Here is a 22,263-nt window from a genome sequence, read left to right on the forward strand (position 1 = left end):
TATATATATATATATATATATATACCTTTCTGGATTGACATTAATTAGGAATCATATGAAACTCGAACACAAGTGTTTAGTGCAAAATGCTAACAAATGCTAACAATGAACACAAGTGTTTGAATTATGAATCTTTGATTAAATTCGTGCAACAAAGAATAAGCTTCAAGTGCACGTACATAAGCGAGAAGAAAAGGGAATTGAAGAAGAAGATGGTAATGCTAGTTTCGTCCGTTCTGTTTATCAAACAGTGCATAAATAATCTATATAGGATACGGTTAGTACACGAGTTCACCCAAAACATGGTTTACCCTAACAACAAGTCAACAATATTACCAATTAAACTCAATATATATATATATATATATATATTTTAACCTAAAAAAGCTCAATAATATTACCAATCAAATTTATTTTTAATATGATTTTGTGATAAACTTACAAATTGTATCACAAAATCATACTATTGGTTACGGTTTTTAACTTTTAAATTAACCAACGAACCGAAACGGCTTGACATGACGCCTATATAAACCCTTAAAACCTAAAGAAACCCTTGAACCTCAAAAAGCTGCACAGAACCAAAGAAGAGAGTAATCAATCACCATGGCTTTGGCTTGGTGCGCCGTAAGCAGGTCAGCTTCTAATTTTGCTTCCTTGTGTGGTGGTCGAGTCCGAATTATCTCCACCGTTTTGGACCGTCCGTCTCTAGCTCTCAACCCGTCACCGCTGCGTCCCTTCGTCTCTAGTAGCTTTTACTACCCGGCGGTTGTTGATCAGCTGAGCTCCGAGCAAATGCTTATCCGGGAGATTGACTCCGAGATCAATTTAGCTTCGCAAATCAGTGATATGTTTAAGGTCGGTTTTTGTGTCGTTGCTTGTTTCTCACGAAACAGAAATTGGTTATGTAATTTATTTATTATGACATGTTGGAAGCTAGCTGTGCTGATTATAGTTCTAACTATTTTAATATAATTCCTAAATTTAGACAAGATATTTGTTTCTGTTAAGACAGTGTTTCTTTTTGTTGTTGGACACTCTATTGGGAGCAGGATGAAGAGACGACTCCAGAAAGCTCACCTTTCATAATTGAAGATGATGGAGGTGAGACTGTGACATTGACTAGAGACTACAAAGGGGAACATATTAAAGTTGTAGTAGGCCTGCCTAGTCATGCTACTAAGAATGAAGAGGGAACTCTTGATTATTATTATAATTATTATGGATATGGAGTGAAGATACCACTAACTATGAATATTACCAAGAAGAGCGGACTCAGCCTAGAGTTTCGCTGCAAGGTTATTGATGAATATGATTGGATCCACATAGATGGTGTATTTGGGGATCATTCGGTTGACTCTTTGAAAGACAAACTGGCGAATGGCGAAGGGACTTATTTCAAGTAAGCTTTGTGAAAAAATATACTCTATATATAAATAAATGCAAGTGTAAGGTTGTGTAGAGGCATGAGCAGAATGGTTATATAATGTGTGTTTTTTTTTTTTCATCGCCTTTTGCAGAGACCTGGATTATAAACTGCAGATTGCGTTCTACAAGTATCTGCAGACCAGATTGACAAAAGGAACAACGTTTTTTTTGTATAAGTACATGATGACGAACAAGCGACGCCACTTCTTATGGTTGAAGGATGTCAAGAAGTTCTTAGATGATGAAAGTTAAAGTTAGGATACTTATGAATCAGAAACTTTCATATTTTTGTTTTAGCCTTTTACATTTGAGAATTAATTTATAATGGTAATGACTTTCAAAGTTTGTTTTTCTGTTTTTTTTGTTAGAGCGTTCAGATGAGAGTTTTGTATTCACTTTTAAATGTATATATATTCTAAGAGATTATGGAAAATGCTAACAATATATTTTGAACTCAAATGTTGGAATTGTGAATCTTTGATTAAAATCTTGGAACAAAGAATAAGGTTCACATGCACATAAGAAAACGAAGAAAAGGGAGTGAAGAAGAAGATATATAATGCTAGTTTCGTCCGTTGTTTATCAAACTGCATAAATAATCTAAATACGTAGTGTTTAGTTTCTTGAATTTTTGCCCACACAACGATACGGTTAAATTCAATTTATTTTTTACTCTCGTCAACCTAAAAAATATCAGTAATATTTAATATGATTTGGTGATACAATTTATTAGATGAGAAATTTGCATATCTTTTGATTTAGGGTTAGGGTTTTAACTTTTAAATTAACCAACGAACCAAACCGGCTTGGCATGACTCTCAAATTCAGTCGCTGTAAAACCCTATATAAACCCTTAAAACCCTATATAAACCCTTAAAACCTAAAAAAACCCTAAAAGATCTTCACAGAACCAAAAAAAAGAGAATCAATCTAATCACCATGGCTTTAGCTTGGTGCGCTGTACGCAGGTCAGCATCGAAGTTTGCTTCCCTGTGTGGTGGTCGAGTCGGAGTTATCTCCACCGTTGTAAACCGTCCGTCTCTAGCTCTCAACCCGTCACAGCTGCGTCCCTTCGTCTCTGATAGCTCACACTACCCGAAGGTTATTGATCATTTTATCTCTGAGCAAACGCTTATCCTCGAGATTGACTCCCAGATCAGATTTGCTTCGCAAACCAATGATATGGTTAACGTAAGTTTTTGGGTCGTAGCTTGTTCCTCACGAAACAGAAATTGGTTATGCTTTGTTTTTTTTTTTTGATGACATGTTGCTGATTATATAGTTCTAAGTTTTTGATAGTAATTCCTAAATTTAGACAAGATATGTGTAGATTGACAAAAAAAAAAGAAAAAAAAAAGACAAGATATGTGTCTTCGTTAACACAGTGTTTTTTTTTTTTTTTGGCTTATACTCTATTGGGGGCAGGATGAAGAGGCGACTCCAGGAAGTTTACCTTTCAGAATTGAAGATGATGGAGGTAAGACTGTGACATTGACTAGAGACTACAATGGGGAACACATTAAAGTTGTAGTAGGCATGCCTTGTGAATCTCGTGATGATGATGATGATGATGATGATGATGATGATGATGATGATGACGACGATGATGATGATGATGATGATGACGACGATGATGAATTAAGGATTCCACTAACTGTGAATGTTACCAAGAAGAGCGGACTCAGCCTCAAGTTTCGCTGCAACGTTATTGATGGTCATATCGACATACATAATGTATTTGTGGATCATTCGGGGGATTCTTTGAAAGAGCAACTGCCGAATACTGAATGGTTGTCTGATGATTTCAAGTAAGCTTTGTGAATAATTAAACTCTATATAAATAAATGCAAGTGTAAGCTTGTGTCTTGGACAAGCATGATCGAGCAGAATGGTTATATAATGGTTTTTCTTTCTTTCATCTCCTTATGCAGAGACGTGAATCATGTTTTGGAGAATGCGTTCTACAAGTATCTGGAGACCAGATTGACAAAAGACACAACAAATTTTTTGTATGAGTACATGACGACGAACAAGCGACGCCAGTTGTTTTGGTTGAAGGATGTCAAGAAGTTTTTGGTTGATGCAAGTTAAAGTTAGGATACTTTAAGAGAGAATCAGAAACTTTCATATTACTGTTTTAGCATTTTACTTTTGAGAATTTAATTTATACTGGTAATGACTTTCAAGTTTGTTTTTTTGTTAGATAGTTCAGAATGCAAGTTTTGTATTCACTTTTAAATGAACCAAAAATTATCATTTTATTATTTTTATATTTTATTTTTACTGGTATATAACTAATCAACTTAATCAGTTGGAGAGAAAAAAAAACGAACTAAATCAATAATATCAATAAATATTTTTGTAATTTTACGGATTTTTTAATACAATTTGTTTCTTATGTGCACTTGGACCTTATTCTTTTGTTGTAAGATTATCGAGAGTAAAAAAATATTGAATTTAGCCGTATCTTTTGTGTGGGCAAAAATTCAAGAAACTAACACGTACGGTTTAGATTATTTAAGCAGTTTGATAAGCAACGGACGAAACTAGCCTTTTCTTCTTCACTCCTTTTCTTCTTTTTTTCTTATGTGCACTTGAACCTTATTCTCGATAATATTACAAATTAAATTTATTTTTAATATGATTTTGTGATACAATTTGTTAGATGAGAATTTTGCACCTCTTTTTGGGTTGATTTAGATGTGATTTGGTTAGGGTTTTAACTTATAAATTAATCAAACGAACCAAACCGGCTTGACATGACTCTCAAATTCAGTCGCTGTAAAATCCTATATATAAACCCTATATAAACCCTTAAAACCTAAAAAAACCCTAAAAAAAACTTCACAGAACCAAAGAAAAGAGAATCAATCAAATCACCATGGCTTTGGCTTGCTGCGCTGTACGCAGGTCAGCATCTAAGTTTGCTTCCGTGTGTGGTGGTCGAGTCGGAGTATTCTCCACCGTTGTGAACCGTCCGTCACTAGCTCTCAACCCGACATCGCTGCGTCCCTTCGCCTCTAGTAGCTTTTATTACCCGATGGTTGTTGATCAGCTGAGCTCCGAGCAAACGCTTATCCGGGAGATTGACTCCCAGATCAATTTTGCTTCGCAAATCAATGATATGGTTTATGTAAGTTTTTGGGTTGTAGCTTGTTCCTCACGAAACAGAAATTGGTTATGCTTTGTTTTTTTTTTTTTTGATGACATGTTGGAAGTTGTGCTGATTATATATAGTTTCTAAGATTTTTATATTAATTCCTAAATTTAGACAAGATATGTGTCTTTGTTAAGACGATGGTTTTTATTTTATTTTTGGTTTATACTCTATTGGGGCAGGATGCGACTCCAGGATTCTTACCTTTCAGAATTGAAGATGATGGAGGTAAGACTGTGACATTGACTAGAGACTACAAAGGGGAACACATTAAAGTTGTAGTAGGCATGCCTTGTGAATCTCGTGATGTTGGTGTTGATGATGATGATGATGATGATGATGATGATGATGATGATGATGATGATGATGATGATGATGGTGGTGATGATGAATTAAGGATTCCATTAACTGTGAATGTTACCAAGAAGAGCGGACTCAGCCTCGAGTTTCGCTGCATGGTTATTGATCGTGGTATTATCGACATAGATAATGTATTTGTGGATCATTCGGGGGATTCTTTGAAAGATCAACTGCCGAATACTGAATGGTCGTCTGATGATTTCAAGTAAGCTTTGTGAATAAATAAAAAGCTTGTGTAGACAAGCATGATCGAGCAGAATAGTTTGTTTATATAATGTTTTTTCTTTCTTTCTTTCATCTCCTTATGCAGAGACGTGAATCATAACGTGGAGAATGCGTTGTACAAGTATCTGGAGACTAGATTGACAAAAGGCACAACGAATTTTTTGTATGAGTACATGACGACGAACAAGCGACGCCACTTGTTTTGGTTGAAGGATGTCAAGAAGTTTTTGGATGATGAAAGTTAAAAGTTAGGGGATATTTTCAAATTTGTGTTTTAACATTTTACATTTGATAATTCATTTTTATTGGTAATGACTTTCAAGTTTGTTTTTTTGTTAGAGAGGAATGCAAGTTTTGTATTCACTTTTAATTTTAAATGAAACAAAAATTATCATTTTATTCAATTCATATTTTATTTTTACTGGTATTAAGTTGTATATATCTTGATCAACTTAATCAGTTTGAGAGAAAAAAAAAACAAACGAACTAAATCAATAATATTAATAATTATCTTTTTAAAATTTACGGACTATTTTAATAGAATTTGTTAGATTATGAAATTTCCGTCACGGTTTTTGATTTAGATGTAATTTGGTTTGATGTTTTGAATTAAGTACCGGACCGAACCGAACCGAACCGAACCGGGCTGATACAGAGCTTCAATCGCTGCTAAAACCTTAAAAACAAAATCCCATTTTTCTCTTCAGAGAAGAGAGCATCAAATCAAATCACCATGGCTTTAGCTTGGTGCGTTGTACGCAGGTCAGCTTCTAAGCTAGCTTCAGTCTGTGGTGGTCTTCGAGTCCGCTCTATCTCCACCGTTATCAATCGCCCGAATCTAGCTCGCAACCCGTCTACGCTGAGTCCGTTCCTCTCTCGTGGCTTTCTTTACTCGACGGCTATTGATCGTATGAGCTCCGAGCAAACCCTTATCCGAGTGATTGACTCCGAGATCAATTCTGCTTTGCAATCTGGTGATCTCAATTTGGTAAAAGTTTTCGCCTTTTCTTTTTGCTCTGTATCATTTTACTGAGAAAGATATATTAGTTTGGTCTTATCTTATGAACAAAATCATTGGTTTGCTTTGTTTTGGTTAAAGGAAAGATCTTTTCATTTTGATTTCTGTTTACTGGGTTAGGTTTTTGTAAGCTAAGGAGTAGGTATTGGGCTTTAGTACTGGTTTGTAACTAGACGATGAACACACAGTTGCATGAGATATGTTTCTCTGTTATCTATCTGTTAAAGACTCTTTTTTTCCTTCTTCTGATATTATATTGGGGTTTGGTTGGGAGCAGGATGAAGAGATGACTCCAGGAAGCTTCCCATTCAAAATTGAAGACAATCCTGGACAGCAGAATGTGACATTGACTAGAGATTTCAATGGAGAACATATTAAAGTTGTAGTAAGCATGCCTAGTCTTGTTACTGATGAGAATGATGAGGATGATGATGATGATGATGATGATGATGGTCCTAGTAATGAATCAAGTATTCCACTAGTTGTGACTATTACCAAGAAGAGCGGACTCAGCTTAGAGTTTAGCTGCATGGCTTTTCCTGATGAGATTGCTATAGATGCTTTATCTGTGAAACAACCGGGGGATTCTTTGGAGGATCAAATGGCAAATGAAGGGCCTGATTTCGAGTAAGCCAGCCTTTGTGAATCAAAAACTCTATATAAGTAATTGCAAGTGTATGGTTGTAGAGTATAGAGATAGACATGGACAAAGAGGTTATAATGTTGTTGTGTTTCATCGCGTTTTGCAGAGACTTGGACGAGAATCTGAAGAAGACGTTCTACAAGTTTTTGGAGATCAGAGGAGTGAAAGCAAGCACCACGAATTTCTTGCACGAGTACATGATGAGAAAAGTGAACCAAGAGTACTTGTTATGGTTGAAGAATGTTAAGGCGTTTATGGAAGAGTGAATGTATAAGGTCAATAAACCTAAGTACCTAAGACTGAGATTGTGAAGTCTCTCCTTGTCTTCATTGTGTTAGCAATTCAATTGTAGCACGATCTTTGAGAATTAATGGTAATGACTTTCCAGTTCAGATTCTACTTGTGATTCACAATGCAATTCGTAGATAAAGGAAACTCAAATCCAAAATATATTCATTCATAGATAAAGGAAACGAAAGTAGTAGAATCTTGATAAATATCAGAAAAGGTGTAGGTAGCTTACAATGAGAAGAAGAGAAGCTAATAAAATGTTCTTCATCTTACTTATGAGCAAGACCAAGTGGTAAAATGGATCTTATTTTTGGTGCAATCCTAAACCCTAAATCAAAACCACTACATAAGCGAGGGTTTCAATAATAAGTAGTAGTAATAATAATAATAATCATAGGATATGATACTAATCAGAGAGGAAACAAAAAGCCCATCCTCCTCTGTGTCTCTCCTCAAGTCTCAAACCAAACACACACACACAAACACTCGAACTCTTCTTTTTAGGCTTGGATGGGAATGTCCTGATGGGTGTAAACAATTCCATTGTCTCCGTCCACAACTTGTCCTTTTCCTCTCATTATCCTGCAACCATTTCACCATTAAAATTCAACTGAAGCTAAGAAAAGAAGCTCATTGTGGGGGATAAATTGACATAACATTTGTGATTCGTAAGTAAGATTGTACCATCTTGTTGTAAGTAATCCTTCCACCCCAACTGGACCACGAGCATGGATCCTGCCTGTACTTACTCCCACCTGTAAATCACAATAGATACTCTTCATCACTCACGCTTCCTCTCTTTAATTTGTTTTTGATATGTAGGCTTATGTGTATGTCTCTGACTTACCTCAGCACCAAGTCCAAATCGAAAACCATCTGAGAATCTTGTGCTTGCATTGTGAAAAACAGCAGCACTGTTCGAGGACACACATCTTACCGTCAGTTACCAAGAAAAAACAAAGACAGATATGAAGCAAGTTCATGATCCAGTAATTTACCTGTCCACTTGGCGAAGGAATAGCTCTGCAACTTCGGGATCCTCGGTCACAATGCAGTCTGTGTGTGCACTGTTCAACAACATACAAGACAAGACAAAGAGTGAACCTTTCCACTAACAGATGCAAATATTTACAAAAATCAACGTCTGTTATGTCGAGTTTATACCTGCCATGTCGGTGAATGTGATCTATAGCAGCATAAACGTCTTCTACAACTTCAACAGTGCAAGCCTTGGAACAGTATTCATGGTTGAACGTCCTTGCTTCTGGTATGTTCAGTATTGCACTTGCCTTTGGTCCACCATACAAAGTGACTCCTGCAGTATAATGCAAGTTTTCATGAAATGACCACTCAACTTCTATAATATAATAGCTACATATATCTATGTCATCGTGACTGATGGTACTAAGAGGAAGCATAAATGGTCCAATGATGATTTACCATTGCTCTGCAGAGCAAAAATAAGCTCATTGAGCACTGCATTCTGCTCTAGATCCTTATGCACAAGAAGGGTTTCCTGCAAAAATGAGGGAAAGAGAAGATGATGAAATGAGTCAGATGAACTTAAAAACCCCACTGCATTACTGAAATCTCATGGAAGGTAAAAAAATCTTTTACCATCGCATTACAGGCTGCTGGATAGTCTAACTTTGCATCAGAGACTATGCGCTTTGCCATATCCGTATCACAAGACTTGTCGACATACACATGACAGATTCCATCTGCAAGGACACAACAAAGCCACCGTTACTCTCTTATACAATCCAAGTAAATAATTCTATGGAAACTCAAACTTGAAACCGTACCAGCATGACCAAGCACAGGGATTTTTGTAGTGTTTTTAATCTGAGTAACAAGGTTGTTGCTACCTCTTGGGATCACAAGATCAATAACATCATCAAGCTGTAGCACAAATTCAAATGGTGAGTTCCAGTATAACAAAAGATATAAAGACTTGTTGTAGCTTCCTGTTTGTAAATCTGTGTTTACCTTGAGCAAATCAGGAATCTCTTCTCTTGAAGTCACAAGTCCAATTAATTTACCCCCGACAGTCTTTGGAATTGCATCAGTGATCACCTAGACATTTACCATGAAATTTAAAGAGTTAAAAGAGCTTTGAGGAAGCCATATAATGATAAATCTGGATACTAATCCAAGCTATGAAATCTGAGGCCTTGTACCTTGTGTAAGATAGCATTTGATCGCCGAGCCTCCTTTCCACCCTTCAATAAGAGACCATTTCCACTCCGGATGGCAAGTGAAGCTATCTGTTTGGTTTGTGGATAAAGCACAAGCTTTAGCAAATTCACATATTAAGAAGGGAAAGGAATTTGACACTAAACATACCTGTACAAGTGCATCAGGTCGAGATTCAAAAACAATCAGAAGTACGCCTAATGGAGATGAGGTCTTCTCTAAGACCAGACCATCAGCCACCTGTAAAAGGAATTCCCACAAAGAACAAAAAGCATAAACAACTATTATATGTTGACTAGGAGGGATACTCATATCCCTTATTAACTCCTAAAATGATAACAGTTGTCCTCTGATCACCTCTGTTTTCTTCAAAACACGGCCAATTGGATCTTCCATTTCAGCTAGCTTACGAACTGAAACTGCAAGGCTTGAGATCTACCAAGCACAAGATAAAGAAACATTATAAACAAATGGCTCATAACGAGAAGTAAATTGTTTATGGCATAGCAACAATAAGCAAATATATATCATGCCATGAATACTGTTTTACCTTCCCAGGGGTCATAACTAAGCGAGCCACCAACGATTCTTCCAACCCAGCCTCTTGTGCTGCAGCTACATCTAACTCATTCTCAGCTTTGATTGTTGTTTCATTTGCTTCAAGAGCATCAGCAATATCAAGCAGAATTTTTTTCCTATCTTCTGAAGATAGGGCCTGTAGCAAATTGCAAAGACAATTAAGTATGAGCAAGATAGATTTTTGACATTACCAATATAAAAGAAAGCCATGAAAATAGAAGCTCTAACATTACCTGAAGCTTTCTAGAACTCTCCCTTGCCGCAACAGCCATGTCACGTGCACTAGAATCTGTGATCGGAGCCCATAAACGAGCATCTTGATGGAATAAGGTTCCAACACGCAGTCCTCTGAGGACTTTGTCTATGTTCTCAGCTGAATACCCACTTCAAAAGCAAGAAAATATATCAGTTACCCATCTAACAAAATATCATTAAGCTTATTGCTTAAATGAACATATATTGTGGTATTCAGAGGACATTAGATTTTTCATATGAAAGGTCAGAAACTAAAATCGAGCTCGGAAGTTCCCTCACCTGGTTATGATGACAGGAATCCCAGCATAAGCTGCATTCACTGCAGCTTTGACTTTTGCGGTCATACCTCCTCTCCCTAATCTTGATTTGTCGCCAAATGTAATCTCGTCTTGATGCTTTTCTTTAACAAAGGTGTGGATCAACTTTGAGTTAGGATCACTTGGAGGGCCGGTGTAAAGACCTTCAACATCACTCAGGAGAATCAGAAGATCAGCTTTCAGTTCCAGCGCCAGTAGAGCAGCTAAGCTGTCGTTGTCCCAGAAAATACCAGAAGAGTCCTGCATATATAAGGTGAAATGAAGCTTAACATTAGACAACGAGATTCAAAGACGTCGGCCAGCTGATAATTAGAATTTCATGTCACAAGGGAGAATAAGATAGTCAACAAACAAACCTGATATGGGGCTCTTCGGGTGCTAATAGCATCATTCTCATTGAAAATAGGAATAACCCTCAAATCTAGCATAGACTTGACAGTCTCATTAAGTTGCTTCCTGAATTCCTTGTCTCTAAAACTACTGTCATTCACCAGAAGCTGAGCAGCGGTCACATCCAGCTGGCCAAAGAAAACAAACAGCATCAATCTCTGGATATTTTTACACAAGAATCTACAAGAAGACAACTCATCTAATAACCAATTTCAAGAAGAAAAAAAGGGAGGGAAAAATCACCTGGTCGAACATAGTCTCATAATAAGACATAAGACTGCTTTGTCCAACACCAGCACAAGCCTTCCCATCAAGTTCAGTCTGAGGCTTCTGAAGATCCGCAAAGCTGAAAAAAAACCATTAAGAAAACCAAACTCATCAGCAAACCAAAAAAAAAAAAAACTTTTAGATATAAAAAAGAACACAAAAACACATGTCACTGTTACAGCATAAACATAAGCCAAAATGGTCCATCCATCCATCCTTCTCTTTTTTTTTTTTTTGTTTCCAATTTACAAACGTTATTAAGGGAAAGGGATTTAATGATAAAGATTAGCCATATAATTAATGCATAAACCTGCTATTGACTAATTGTCGATATCGAAGCCTTTGACGGCCAAGGCCAACCGCACCAGATGACACCAATATCACTTCAAATCCATCCGAGTTTAATTCCGCAAGCTGACATTTATAGATATATATATATATATTTTTTAACAAAAATTAAAGGTGCTCACATGAATCATTCACATGTCTTTCGTGAAAAATATAACCTTTTTTTTTATATATAACAATTTTGTTATTATAATCAAAAAAGCAGATTTACTAAAAAAAATTGGTAATCACCTACCTGTTCACAGAGTGCTCCTAAGCGACCAAGAGCCAATCTTCCACCTTTTCCAGTCACAACTGCGGTCCCAACCTTTTTTTATTTTTACATAACAACAAAAAAAAAAAAAAAGAATCCAAATTTAGTCACCAAAAAAAATTCCTACGAATATTCTGATTTATTCAGTCGTCTCTAATGACACACATGCAAATTAAGATTCATATGAGACGTTTTTTTAAAATCAGATTCACGAAAGCATTACAATAACCAAAGAGTTTAGATGCACTTCAAATTAATATAGTAATATTTCTTTCACATTACCACTGATGAAAAACACCATAAAAGTGAAATTAAACACACTTATACCAATCTAAATCCAACGACGAACACTAACACAGATCAGAGTAACGCCGAGAAATAATAATTAAAAACAATACACAAAAACTGGATTAAATAAAAACGCATTCAATCAAACACACAGAATCTGAAAATACGAACGTATCGGACATAAATATACACAGAGAGGGAGAAGGAGAGAGAGAGAGAGGTACCTTAACGACGATACGCTTGACGTCTCTGGCAAAAGCACGTGAACGATCTAACTCCTCCATTGCCCCCGTCTCGCCTACCAAAACCACCACAACACACAGAGAAAGAGAGAGAGAAGAACGAACGGGTTAACTGAGTAGTGTGACCACCGCGTTTTTTCTGATTAAAAATATCTGGTGAGGGAAAGGTGGAGATCACCAAGGAAGAGATGAAGGGGTTTATAAACACCAACAACGCCCAGAGATGAAGGCTCGCCTACAAACCAAGAGCCGCCACGTGTGCCAGTAAGGGCATATCTGGTATTTTATATGCTGACAGATGAAGTGGCGCGTGTTCGTTGGTTCCGCGTATGGTAAGGATATTAGGGTGCGGTGTAGGTGATTGATGCTTAAGGGTGGTGGGGGTATTTTGGGAAATATATAAAAATCGGCGGCTGAGGAAGCGCCGTGGACACAACAAAAAGGCAAAACGGAGATAGATGGGAGAAGAAGAGCTGAATTGGACAAGTTAAAATCGGACAGCAATGCAGTTTTTCTAAAGATGACGTGATTAAAAGATACTACATATCACAATTTCTATGTTTACGCGGCGCCACAACACTCTTTTTTAAATCATTATTGGAGTCTAATGTTTTTATACTATGTAATTGTGTTGTGTGACATATACATTAGAGTGCAATGATTAACACTAGTATAATGTATCATCATCATCATCATGATTCTGAGATTATAACGTGTATCAACGTTTCTTTAATTTCTCTTAAACCTAATTTAGAAAACAGATTTATATATAGTCTTGTTAAGAAAAGAAAAACAAAAAATCTACACTTATTTGCTATCGGATTTCTCAAATTTAGATAGATTGTAAAACTTCCCAATTCACATACGAAATATCTTTTGTTCCTATAGACAATCACCAATTTTAAAGATGTTAACATTTTTAACATCACATGTTTTGTTTTCTGAATACTATTAAAAACGCTCATAATCATAGCTAGTTTGTTTGCCAAAAAAAAAAAAAAAAAAAAAANTTATATATTCTTTAAGATGATTAAAACGTTTTTACTTTATATTTGTATTTTAGTTATGATATTGTATCCAACCAGATGGAGAATATATTAAACAAGTAACTGATACGTTAAAAAACAAAATACAGAAAACAAAAAAAATAACATTAAAACACACACAGATTTTTTAAAAATTATTATACAAGTCCATAAGTCCAGCTTGCTAAGTCGTCTGAAAACTCATATTGACTAGTGACTACAGACGAACATACAAACATTTTTTTCGGTATGGATCGGCGCAAACAAACTACTAATATAAGCTTCGATGAAGTCGAAGAGTTCTTATGACTTGAAAGAAAACTACTCATTATATTGTTGAGTGGGTAAGTAGTAAATGAACTTTTGTCTATACGTATGTTGTTTGTCTTCCCGAACAAGACCGGTTTAAAGAGTTGTTTTGCTTTTGTTTGCAACACTACAACACTCGTTGTATAGTTGAGTACTTTGAGTGTATAAAAATGATCAACTTCTTTTTGTATTAACAAAGTTTGATGTTACAATCCATTTTAAATCGACTTATGAACTATAGGGTTGATTAGTTAACATAGATTTCTGTATTATAAATTTATAATCATGCTGAATAAAATATATAGTAATGATTCGAGGATTTCTCATTATTAAATATTAGACAGTTTTATGTAAAAAAAAGTTCGGAGATGTTAAAGTTTAATTTGATTCAATATAGTATAAGGGAAGCTATAATGTATTCTTTGAATAGATCATATAAAAAGAGTGGGTGATTGATTTTTTAAAAAAACTTAGAGTAGAGATCTAGTTTTTCAACAAGACGAGGCGATGCTTTCCCTCATAATTCAGATATTTTATTAATGATGTTTGGATATATATTTCATCCTTTCTTAGTTTCTCCTCAAGTTTTCAGACTTTCAGTTGTTAGAAAGGGAATGTGATTTACTTTGGTTACGTATAGTTATCATTTTAAAAAAAAAGATAAATTAGTGGCCAATCCAATTTCTATAGACTAATATATATGATAATCTCTGTGCCAACCTCGAGATTCTCATAATATAGATTAATAATGGCCAATCTAGTTTCTTTATTCAAACATCATTCAGTTCATTGGCCCTTTTAAGAAGCCAGAGATACCATTAATGATGATATGATATATTCAGAATTTAAAATAGGAAACGATTTTTATATTTTGTAGTGTTAAAAAAAATCATAACTGGACAAAAATCAAACATACATAACAGTTGTACTCACACCTGATGGGCTACAAAAAAAAAAATTGCTTAGTAAAAAACATGCAAATTTGCGATCAAATTTCTGACATTGACATGAGCAAATATATATATACATATGCTCTATTGGTATGTAACTTTTGAGTAACACACTAACACTGCTGACTGCTCCCAAGAGTCGTTTAGGTGATTCAGTCACCTTTTTTTTTTTTTTTGTTGTTGTGTGCAAACAAGATGATTCAGTCACTTCAAAAAGTTAGTTTAAGGTTCTTAGTTGCAGTGGCGATATATAGTCTATTTTCTCGGATTTTTTTTAATTAGATTGTTTCGTGTTTCTTTCTTGTCCAAAAACATTATCTTTATAAGAAGTTACCAAACTATATTTTACTTGGAATCATGATCGATGTCGGGTGCCATAACTAATCTAACTCAATAATATCAAGAAATCAAGGCACTATTGCTTCTTGTGACTATTTTTACCGATTCCCTTAGCTTTTATATAAGTCCGCTTGAAGCTCTCAAATATCGTTTAGAAACTATCAGAGGCTTCCAAAATCATTGGAATTTCCATAAGATAGATCATGTTGCTTCTCGAAGTTGTACGTCGCTTTTTGATGCTGCATGTCGTGTTTTGAAGTTGTTGATCAGAGCTTTCTTGAAACGATGGACCAAATTATTCCAATATGTTAGATATATATATATATATATATATATATATGTAATCAGTATTAATCATACATCGACTTTGAACAGTACTGGTGGTCTGAGATAGTTCAACAGAAAGAGTATTAATTTTTTATGCATAAGAGTCTTCTAATTTAGACACCTTTTTTTTAATCAAAAAATAATTAGAGACGATTTTCGAAAAAAAAAAAAAAAGAAGAAGAGCAAAGCCAATTGTGATAAACGTAAACGCAATATGAATGGTGCATGAGATTTGGTCAAAGCAATTATTCCAAGTTCCAACACCTATCTTACCGACTTCAGTTTCCGTTTTCATCCATCTCTAATTTTTACACTTTTCGGAGCAATATGAAACAAATATATAAAATAAGTAAATAACCTAATGTAATTTTTCAGGTCTACACCAAACACAAAGTACTGTACAAAATTATACTACTTGTAATTACTAGTAATTAGTAGAAGGAGGGCACGTGGTTTGATGCGATTAGGGTCTTAGATGTCTGATTGTCTCTGTTGGAATCATTGGTCCTCTGTGCATGTGCCCATTTTTTTTTCCTTTTTTCTTTTAAGCCTTTTGGCCCACGAACTCCAATCTTTAGTCAAATAATAGGCACTTGTTTGTTTTCTTCTGTGATTTTATTCTTGTTATTTAAACTAATTATCACATTCGTAACCAACGACATATCGTAGTCAGGGACTCAGGGATTGTTTAATATAGACATTCATTTTTAGACTCAAGTATGCATGTAGCCACGCAGCAGCAGCACATGCGTGTATTTTACATATTATATTTAAAGAAAGATGCGATTTTGATAGGAAGGTATATAAAAACGATAATGGTGTAGGTAGTAAGTGACAAATACATTTTATGTTGGAGGATTGTGATTCGTGAATGCATGCTATTTGTTAGAATTGGTAGGTTATATATATATATATGTGATTCCCAAAAAAAACCCGTTAAGTACTGCATTCAGCCATTCACAAATTTGTTGAATAAAAAAGCCTTTTGCGTATTTTTTTTGTTTACTTTTTTTCTGCCAAGATTTTTTTTTTCTTTTACGTGGACAAACAAGTTTAAAATGGTCGAAAATGGAACTTTTATTTCGTAGCATTTTAGGTAAATGATAAGAAGTGATGTTTATGTCTAAACTACCTTTTCTTGCTTGCATGATAGTTCTCCACGTGTTTTTTTAAATCTATAAATAATAGTATGAATAGATTGAAATGGAGTCCGATGAAACGATGACGTTGATACGAAAGAAGCTCAAAGATAATTAGTGGACCATTAGTTTTTTACGACTCATACCAAACATTGATAATATATGTGTAATACATTACATACATATATATATATATATAACGTCATACTTGAACATGACGTTTATAGATAGTGAACGCATGACGCCTGGAATAATTTATGGATCATGTTAAAATTTTAAATATAGACCACAAAATGTTTTATTTCTTTTAAGTGGAATTAAAATTTAATACCATTTCAAACTGTTGGAAGGTCATGGGCAAGTCTATAAAGCGTTCTCGTTATTCTTGTTTTGAAATCGAAAAAAAAAACTAAAGCGTTTGTTTGATGTGTTAATTTATAAATTAAAATATATATATATATTTCGAATGCTTCAGGCCTTCAGCCGTAAATATATTCAAATTGAATATATTTCAAAATTGAATAAGTCTCGACTTTTATAATAACCAAAAAAAAAAAGAATCAGGATTTATTTCGAATGCTTCAGGCCTTCAGCCGTACATGGTTAATTAAAACGACGATGCTTAAATGGTAGAAATTTTTTGTTAATTTTATCACTGAATGATATCCATATTTTGGTAATGGATATTCGCGTAAGTTTAGAAAACCTCTAAAAGGATACTTTTTAAAAAGGAATTAAGTTAGGAGATATATATGATTATATCTATCAATTCTTGACAAGAATAAATGGCTACAAAGTTTTTGTGTGTACAATCCAATATTTCGATTTGACCTCTACGGATTTAAGTCACGAGACAAAGAAAAAAGCTTGCAAAACTAGGACACGTATTTAGCTGGGGCACATGTGAAGAACTAGGACATGGACCTTTAGATATACGAATACAGGTTCCAAAATTCAAGACTCAATGGAGTCAGAGAGACTCCCGATACTACAAGAAAACTTACATTTAGCAAAACAGAATTTGTGACAGAAATATACGATAAAAATACGATTTTGAGAGTTAGTTAAAATGGCACGAAAACTCTTGTTTGAAAAAGTTGTTAGTGTAAGCCAGGATATTAGTCAGGATTAGTCAAAATTAAAGTCAAAACAAAACAACAGTTTTTATGAATAATGATAGTAGTAACTTCAAAAAAAATATATATATCGGTGACATGTGTGCTACATTATTAAAGTCTATATATAGTAGAAAGATTATGTGTAACTAAATCGTTTCATATAATTATGCTTCAAATGATAACAGGTCAATTTTGTCTTACATAATCTCTTATAAACAAAAGCCAAATAAATTTATTGTTTATTTATTAAAAAAAAGTCTAAAAAAAAGTTTAAAAAATGGGTCCTAATTAAACACTTGTCAATTATTCATATACTCTTCCAAGTTTCTGTTACATCACTCCCAGATTTTAGCGTATGATCAGATAATGCTTCTAACCAACGGTTTTCCCACACAAGTAGTCGCATATATTATACTACTATATACATATCAATCTACGGATATACCATAATATTAAAGACATATATATTTCAAGAAACTAAAGAGATAATAAAGGAACCGTCGAAACTCACAAGACAATGAAAATAAAATTTGTGGACACGAGATTCCCAAAAAAAAAAAAAAGATGTTTACAAGTCAAATACATATCACTATATATACAAGTAAAACTAATAATATTCCATAAATTAATATTGTACAAAAAACAGTTGATTTTGAATTATTCAATTTTGAGTTAAATGATTAATCTAAGAATAGATTTTCCGAAGTAGTATATTAGAATCTTAAGCAAACATGGCGCCATGTTACCCGAATAACACAGAAATAAACCTTAATAAATGATGACGTTTTTGTGTTTGTATCTGCCTCATTAGCAAAAGAAGTTAGACTTTGCGAGCGTACTATTCAATACTTGAACGTTAAAACGTTGTGCTGTTATCATTAATAAACTCTGTCACTCTGATAATTACAACGAGTCAACTGGTAACGAAACTTAAGAACATACAAATAAATAAGAATTAGAAATATGAATAAAAACTATATAAGTGCTGATTGCACTCTGCCTATGGTTTTTTTCTTACAAGTTTAAAGAGTTAAACAAAGATATGTGTTTATGGGTATTACTGGCCAAAATGAGAACACGTTATATATTTTGCAGCGTTGTTATAGACTTGTAGATAAACAGATAAGATTTTTCACTCGACCAACAAAAATGTAGAAGAATAGGATAAGGTGGAGTATATATATTATGTATTACTCAGCCCCATCTTAAAAAAAATTTCGTCCCTAGGCATACAATTTTTTAGGACCCTTATCAACATAATTTTTTTTTTCTTTTTTTCTGGTCCCCATTACCTTAATGTTTTTTGCAAAAAAATCTTTTGTCCCCTGGCCATTGCCTCTCCCGCCGTAAGTATGAGCCGGGGCTGGTATTACTATACATAAACATGCTACACTTGGAAAGTTGTTATTGGTGCACCTTCATTAATCATTAGATATATTTGCGTCCAATGTAAAGCCGTCACGAGTCACGAGCGTCCAAAAACTTTAGTGCAATCACGTTCGAAGAGACTTGTAGTATTTGTTATTTCCCAAAAACAAGTAATTTATCGTTTCAAAATCATCTCAAAAAATTTTTTTTGGTAAAAGGTCAAAAGAAGATGAATGAATAGTTGAATAATTTGAATATCTATTTATAAAATCTGTAAAAAATTTAGAAGTTCTAAAGGATTTGGTGCATTAAGTGGCTTTTTGACGTCGGTATGTAAGCAATAAGCAAACTAAACTTGTGCGAGGACAAAAAAAGTTTGTGGAAAACTTTATTTTACAGTTTTGTTTGATGTGTGTATAAACGATCATGCTGGCAAAACCAAAAAAAAAAGTGTCTCACCTTTCTTTTGATTATTAATTTTCCTACGGTCACCTTATCTTTGTCGACAAATTTGGATTTTTTTATGAACATCTTTACGGATAAAAAAAGAAACAACGTGTGTTAATACTATTATCTTCCACAAAAACAAAAATGGAAGAGAACAATTTGACGAAACTACATCGAGCACAAAAATAAATATTATAGAATCCAATTTTTTTGAGATGACAATCCCATTTATTTTTCTTACGTTTGTTACATTTTTTTTAGGTTACATGAATTCATAAGATAAACAAAAAACTAGAGAAATGCTTAGGATTTACTGCCTATTTACGAAAGATTAAATATGAGTTTGGCCGACATTTATTTCTTTTTGGTTATAACCACACAAATCACGAGTTTCTCTCCATTACTCTCGTATTAAAAGTATATATGTGGTGATTAGACGCAGATAGAGGAAGAAAAAGTTATACAGGAATCACTATCATATGTAGACTCGGAATATATAATTAGTAAAACTAAATCATTTGTTTGTAAGACTGAGATAGAGACAGTGATTGCTATTGGGGAGGATCGGGTCGTTCATAGAATTGATATTGTTCTTTTTCTACATATTTTATATATTCCTTTTTTAAGAAAATATTATTATTTTGGTTCTGGGAGGGGTGAGCTGGATCAGAAACTTAAATGAATTATTGAAGTAATTTTAGTTTGGGATGCCATAACCAGCAAGTAACTCTCAAGATAAAACAAAACTTGTAAAGTGTATAAAGAGGATTAATAAGTTTTATTAGTTATTGATTTAATATAATTAAACACGATGGACGGTTGATTAAGACGAAGAAGTAGAGTCATAATCCAACACTAATACTGATTCATTTCTTGAAGAGTCACTGTTGCCTTGCCTTGCTAAAAAAAAAAAAAAAGTGGATTACAAATCATGCATCTACGTTAGTGTTAGGTACTAATTATGCTAATTTTCTGAAGATGCTGAGATATTTGCATCTATCACATATCTTTACAATTTGTTTTTGTTATTGTTTTTTTGGTCAGCATATTTACAAATTAATTATTAAATAAAAAATGGATATACGAATATACCATATTTTGCGACTATATACGACATTAAAAACCACTTAGGTAGAAAGATACACGTTAAGATCTTTCGTTAAAACAAAGGACTTGTAGTAACCAGAGTTTCGAATCTTTTGGGTTATATTAACAATTACATTTCAATACTACCGAAAAATTCGAACGTACTGTCTCGTAACAGTGAGTAACTATAATATTATTGTTACTTACAACACATTTTTTTCTTCAAAGATTTCGTTGGAGAATATTGGATTTGTGCTTCTTGAATCAAGAAGAATCAAGAATCTGTTTTTTTTGGGGGTAGGATCTTAAATCAAGAATATTTCTTCGGCACTAGCTATTTGTGAGTTGAATACTTTTAAGGCCATGAATGTTTTACAAGTTTTTAAGTAGTTTTTGAATTCTAGTTTCTAGTTTTTAGATTTTAGATTTTGGTTTATGGTTTTTAGATTTTATGTTAAAAATTTATTAAAAAAAGAAAAATAGAAAAAAGAATTCAAGTCACGCTTAAAAATGAAAAACTAGTAAAACATAGATTTTGGTTTTTCTTTGAAAATTACCAAAAACCAACAAAATCTGGATTCCCTAATTTTTAGGAAATCCAATTTTTGCAAAATCTTGATTGACTTTAAAATAGATTTTTGAAAAATCTAAAACCAAAAACACTTTTAAAATCTACTACGCACGTTTCATTAACAACAACACTGAGGTTTTTTATAAGAAAAGTAAAAAACATGGAGACATTGGTTTGACTGACTTTTTACCATAAAATCTTGTAGTAATTACGGGGTTGAGTGAAATAAAGACACTTTCACAGGTTTTTTTTTTTGGACATACACTTTCACAGGTTTATCTTTTCATTTTAGACACGACTTCACAGGTTATCTAATGTGACCTTTTGGCTTTACTCTTTCACACTTCACATGCTCTCTGTACCATGATATTAAACAAAACCATAACGACAAATGCATTCGTCTCTCTCTTCAGTCCCTTCACTTTTCAGTGTACAAAAGAGTAAATTGCAATAACTCTTGCGAATTTTCTTCCTTTTTTTGATATTTTTACTACTCCATCCATAAGCAAAGATGTGATAATAAACAAACAAAAAGAACACAATCGTTACAAGCAAAAGCAACCATCAAACTAAGCCAGTTAAAAACGAATCCATGATTCAGTGTATTTGTTCCTTCTTTTTTTTACTTTGGGGGTTTCATTATCTGGTTCTGGTGATGACATTCTTTGTTCTACTACAGCACATCAAAATCTTAAGGTTTTTACATATTTGTTTTTTGTTGGTTGTCGCGGAGATTAAGGAAAGAACCAGACCTTGATGAAGATTGAAAGAACCATTTGCAGACCAAATGCTGCACACATTACAACCGTGATATCATTGTTCGTCTCAAGGTAAGACTGTAGATTCAGGGCAACAAAGGACGATGATGCGCCGCCAGCTAAGAGTATAATCACCCATCTCAGAAACTCTACTGGAATAAGCAATGGAAGCTGCAAAATAATATCCTGAGTAATTAGACTTAAACATCGAGTTCGAGAGTACAAAATATAGGCGCTGTGTTACGATTGTAAGTTGATTTTACGTACATGGTCACAGAAAGTTAAGTTACCAAACCATTTGTACATCAAGTATATGCATCTTACCTTTGATGTTACTGATACTCAATTGATTAATTTTAACAGCAAAAGAGGTGGAAGTTACTGAATATACTTACCGAGATTGGAATGAAAATGAAGAGAGAGTATCCCCAGAGGCACCAGAATCTCAGAAGATCAGCTTTGGACCCCATATACCGAAGGGAGAAATAAAATCCCAGAGGCACAATTATTGCATAGCCATAGATTACAGATGCTGCCAAATTCATATAGTTCACATCAAAGATCCACGG

The 22,263-nt window shown here is 34.0% G+C and overlaps 6 protein-coding genes and 1 long non-coding RNA gene across 10 annotated transcripts in view; 5 read left to right on the forward strand and 2 right to left on the reverse strand.

The window, feature by feature from the left end:
* LOC104784295 (uncharacterized protein At2g39795, mitochondrial-like) lies at positions 607-1,406 on the forward strand. Its single transcript, XM_010509342.1, has 2 exons — positions 607-858; positions 1,053-1,406. Exons 1-2 carry the CDS (start codon positions 607-609, stop codon positions 1,404-1,406), a joined length of 606 nt encoding a protein of 201 aa, XP_010507644.1.
* On the forward strand, positions 2,368-3,519 carry LOC104784296 (uncharacterized protein At2g39795, mitochondrial-like). The gene is made up of 4 exons (XM_010509343.1): positions 2,368-2,619; positions 2,854-2,980; positions 3,197-3,236; positions 3,360-3,519. The coding sequence occupies exons 1-4, from the start codon at positions 2,368-2,370 to the stop codon at positions 3,517-3,519; spliced, it is 579 nt and encodes a 192-aa protein (XP_010507645.1).
* On the forward strand, positions 4,310-5,415 carry LOC104784297 (uncharacterized protein At2g39795, mitochondrial-like). The gene is made up of 4 exons (XM_010509344.1): positions 4,310-4,555; positions 4,768-4,942; positions 5,072-5,150; positions 5,256-5,415. Exons 1-4 carry the CDS (start codon positions 4,310-4,312, stop codon positions 5,413-5,415), a joined length of 660 nt encoding a protein of 219 aa, XP_010507646.1.
* LOC104782438 (uncharacterized protein At2g39795, mitochondrial) lies at positions 5,853-7,223 on the forward strand. The gene is made up of 3 exons (XM_010507364.1): positions 5,853-6,158; positions 6,466-6,815; positions 6,938-7,223. Exons 1-3 carry the CDS (start codon positions 5,904-5,906, stop codon positions 7,095-7,097), a joined length of 765 nt encoding a protein of 254 aa, XP_010505666.1. The 5' UTR covers positions 5,853-5,903; the 3' UTR covers positions 7,098-7,223.
* LOC104782439 (delta-1-pyrroline-5-carboxylate synthase A) lies at positions 7,311-12,431 on the reverse strand. 2 transcript variants are annotated; one of them, XM_010507366.2, is made up of 20 exons: positions 12,240-12,431; positions 11,710-11,781; positions 11,437-11,540; positions 11,103-11,205; positions 10,826-10,987; positions 10,432-10,709; positions 10,131-10,281; positions 9,869-10,033; positions 9,676-9,753; positions 9,469-9,558; positions 9,303-9,389; positions 9,112-9,198; positions 8,928-9,024; positions 8,740-8,843; positions 8,563-8,638; positions 8,287-8,437; positions 8,121-8,189; positions 7,970-8,036; positions 7,807-7,877; positions 7,311-7,704 (listed from the first exon to the last, which is right to left on the reverse strand). In XM_010507366.2, the coding sequence occupies exons 1-20, from the start codon at positions 12,297-12,299 to the stop codon at positions 7,623-7,625; spliced, it is 2,154 nt and encodes a 717-aa protein (XP_010505668.1). In that variant the 5' UTR covers positions 12,300-12,431; the 3' UTR covers positions 7,311-7,622. The 2 variants fall into 2 exon arrangements, with proteins under 2 accessions (XP_010505668.1, XP_010505669.1); XM_010507367.2 differs by lacking the exons at positions 11,437-11,540; positions 12,240-12,431 and having other exon boundaries at positions 11,710-11,779.
* Positions 21,380-22,263, reverse strand: part of LOC104782440 (protein YIPF1 homolog) — a 4,376-nt gene continuing 3,492 nt past the window's right edge. The window contains exons 6-7 of one of the 3 annotated variants that reach the window (XM_010507368.2): positions 22,090-22,263; positions 21,439-21,865 (exon numbers count right to left, since the gene is read on the reverse strand). The exon at positions 22,090-22,263 is cut by the window's right edge and continues 1 nt beyond it. In XM_010507368.2, the coding sequence (XP_010505670.1) occupies positions 21,671-21,865; positions 22,090-22,263 (369 nt within the window). In that variant the 3' untranslated portion in view covers positions 21,439-21,670. Of the gene's footprint in view, positions 21,866-22,089 lie in introns of all 3 variants that reach the window. The other 2 variants (XM_019244987.1, XM_010507369.2) reach the window with 2 other exon arrangements.
* On the forward strand, positions 21,850-22,128 carry LOC109132718. Its single transcript, XR_002037778.1, has 2 exons — positions 21,850-21,942; positions 22,058-22,128. It is a non-coding gene; the product is annotated as an uncharacterized LOC109132718 (long non-coding RNA).

This window comes from Camelina sativa, chromosome 4, assembly GCF_000633955.1.
Source record: "Camelina sativa cultivar DH55 chromosome 4, Cs, whole genome shotgun sequence".
NCBI lineage: Eukaryota > Viridiplantae > Streptophyta > Magnoliopsida > Brassicales > Brassicaceae > Camelina > Camelina sativa.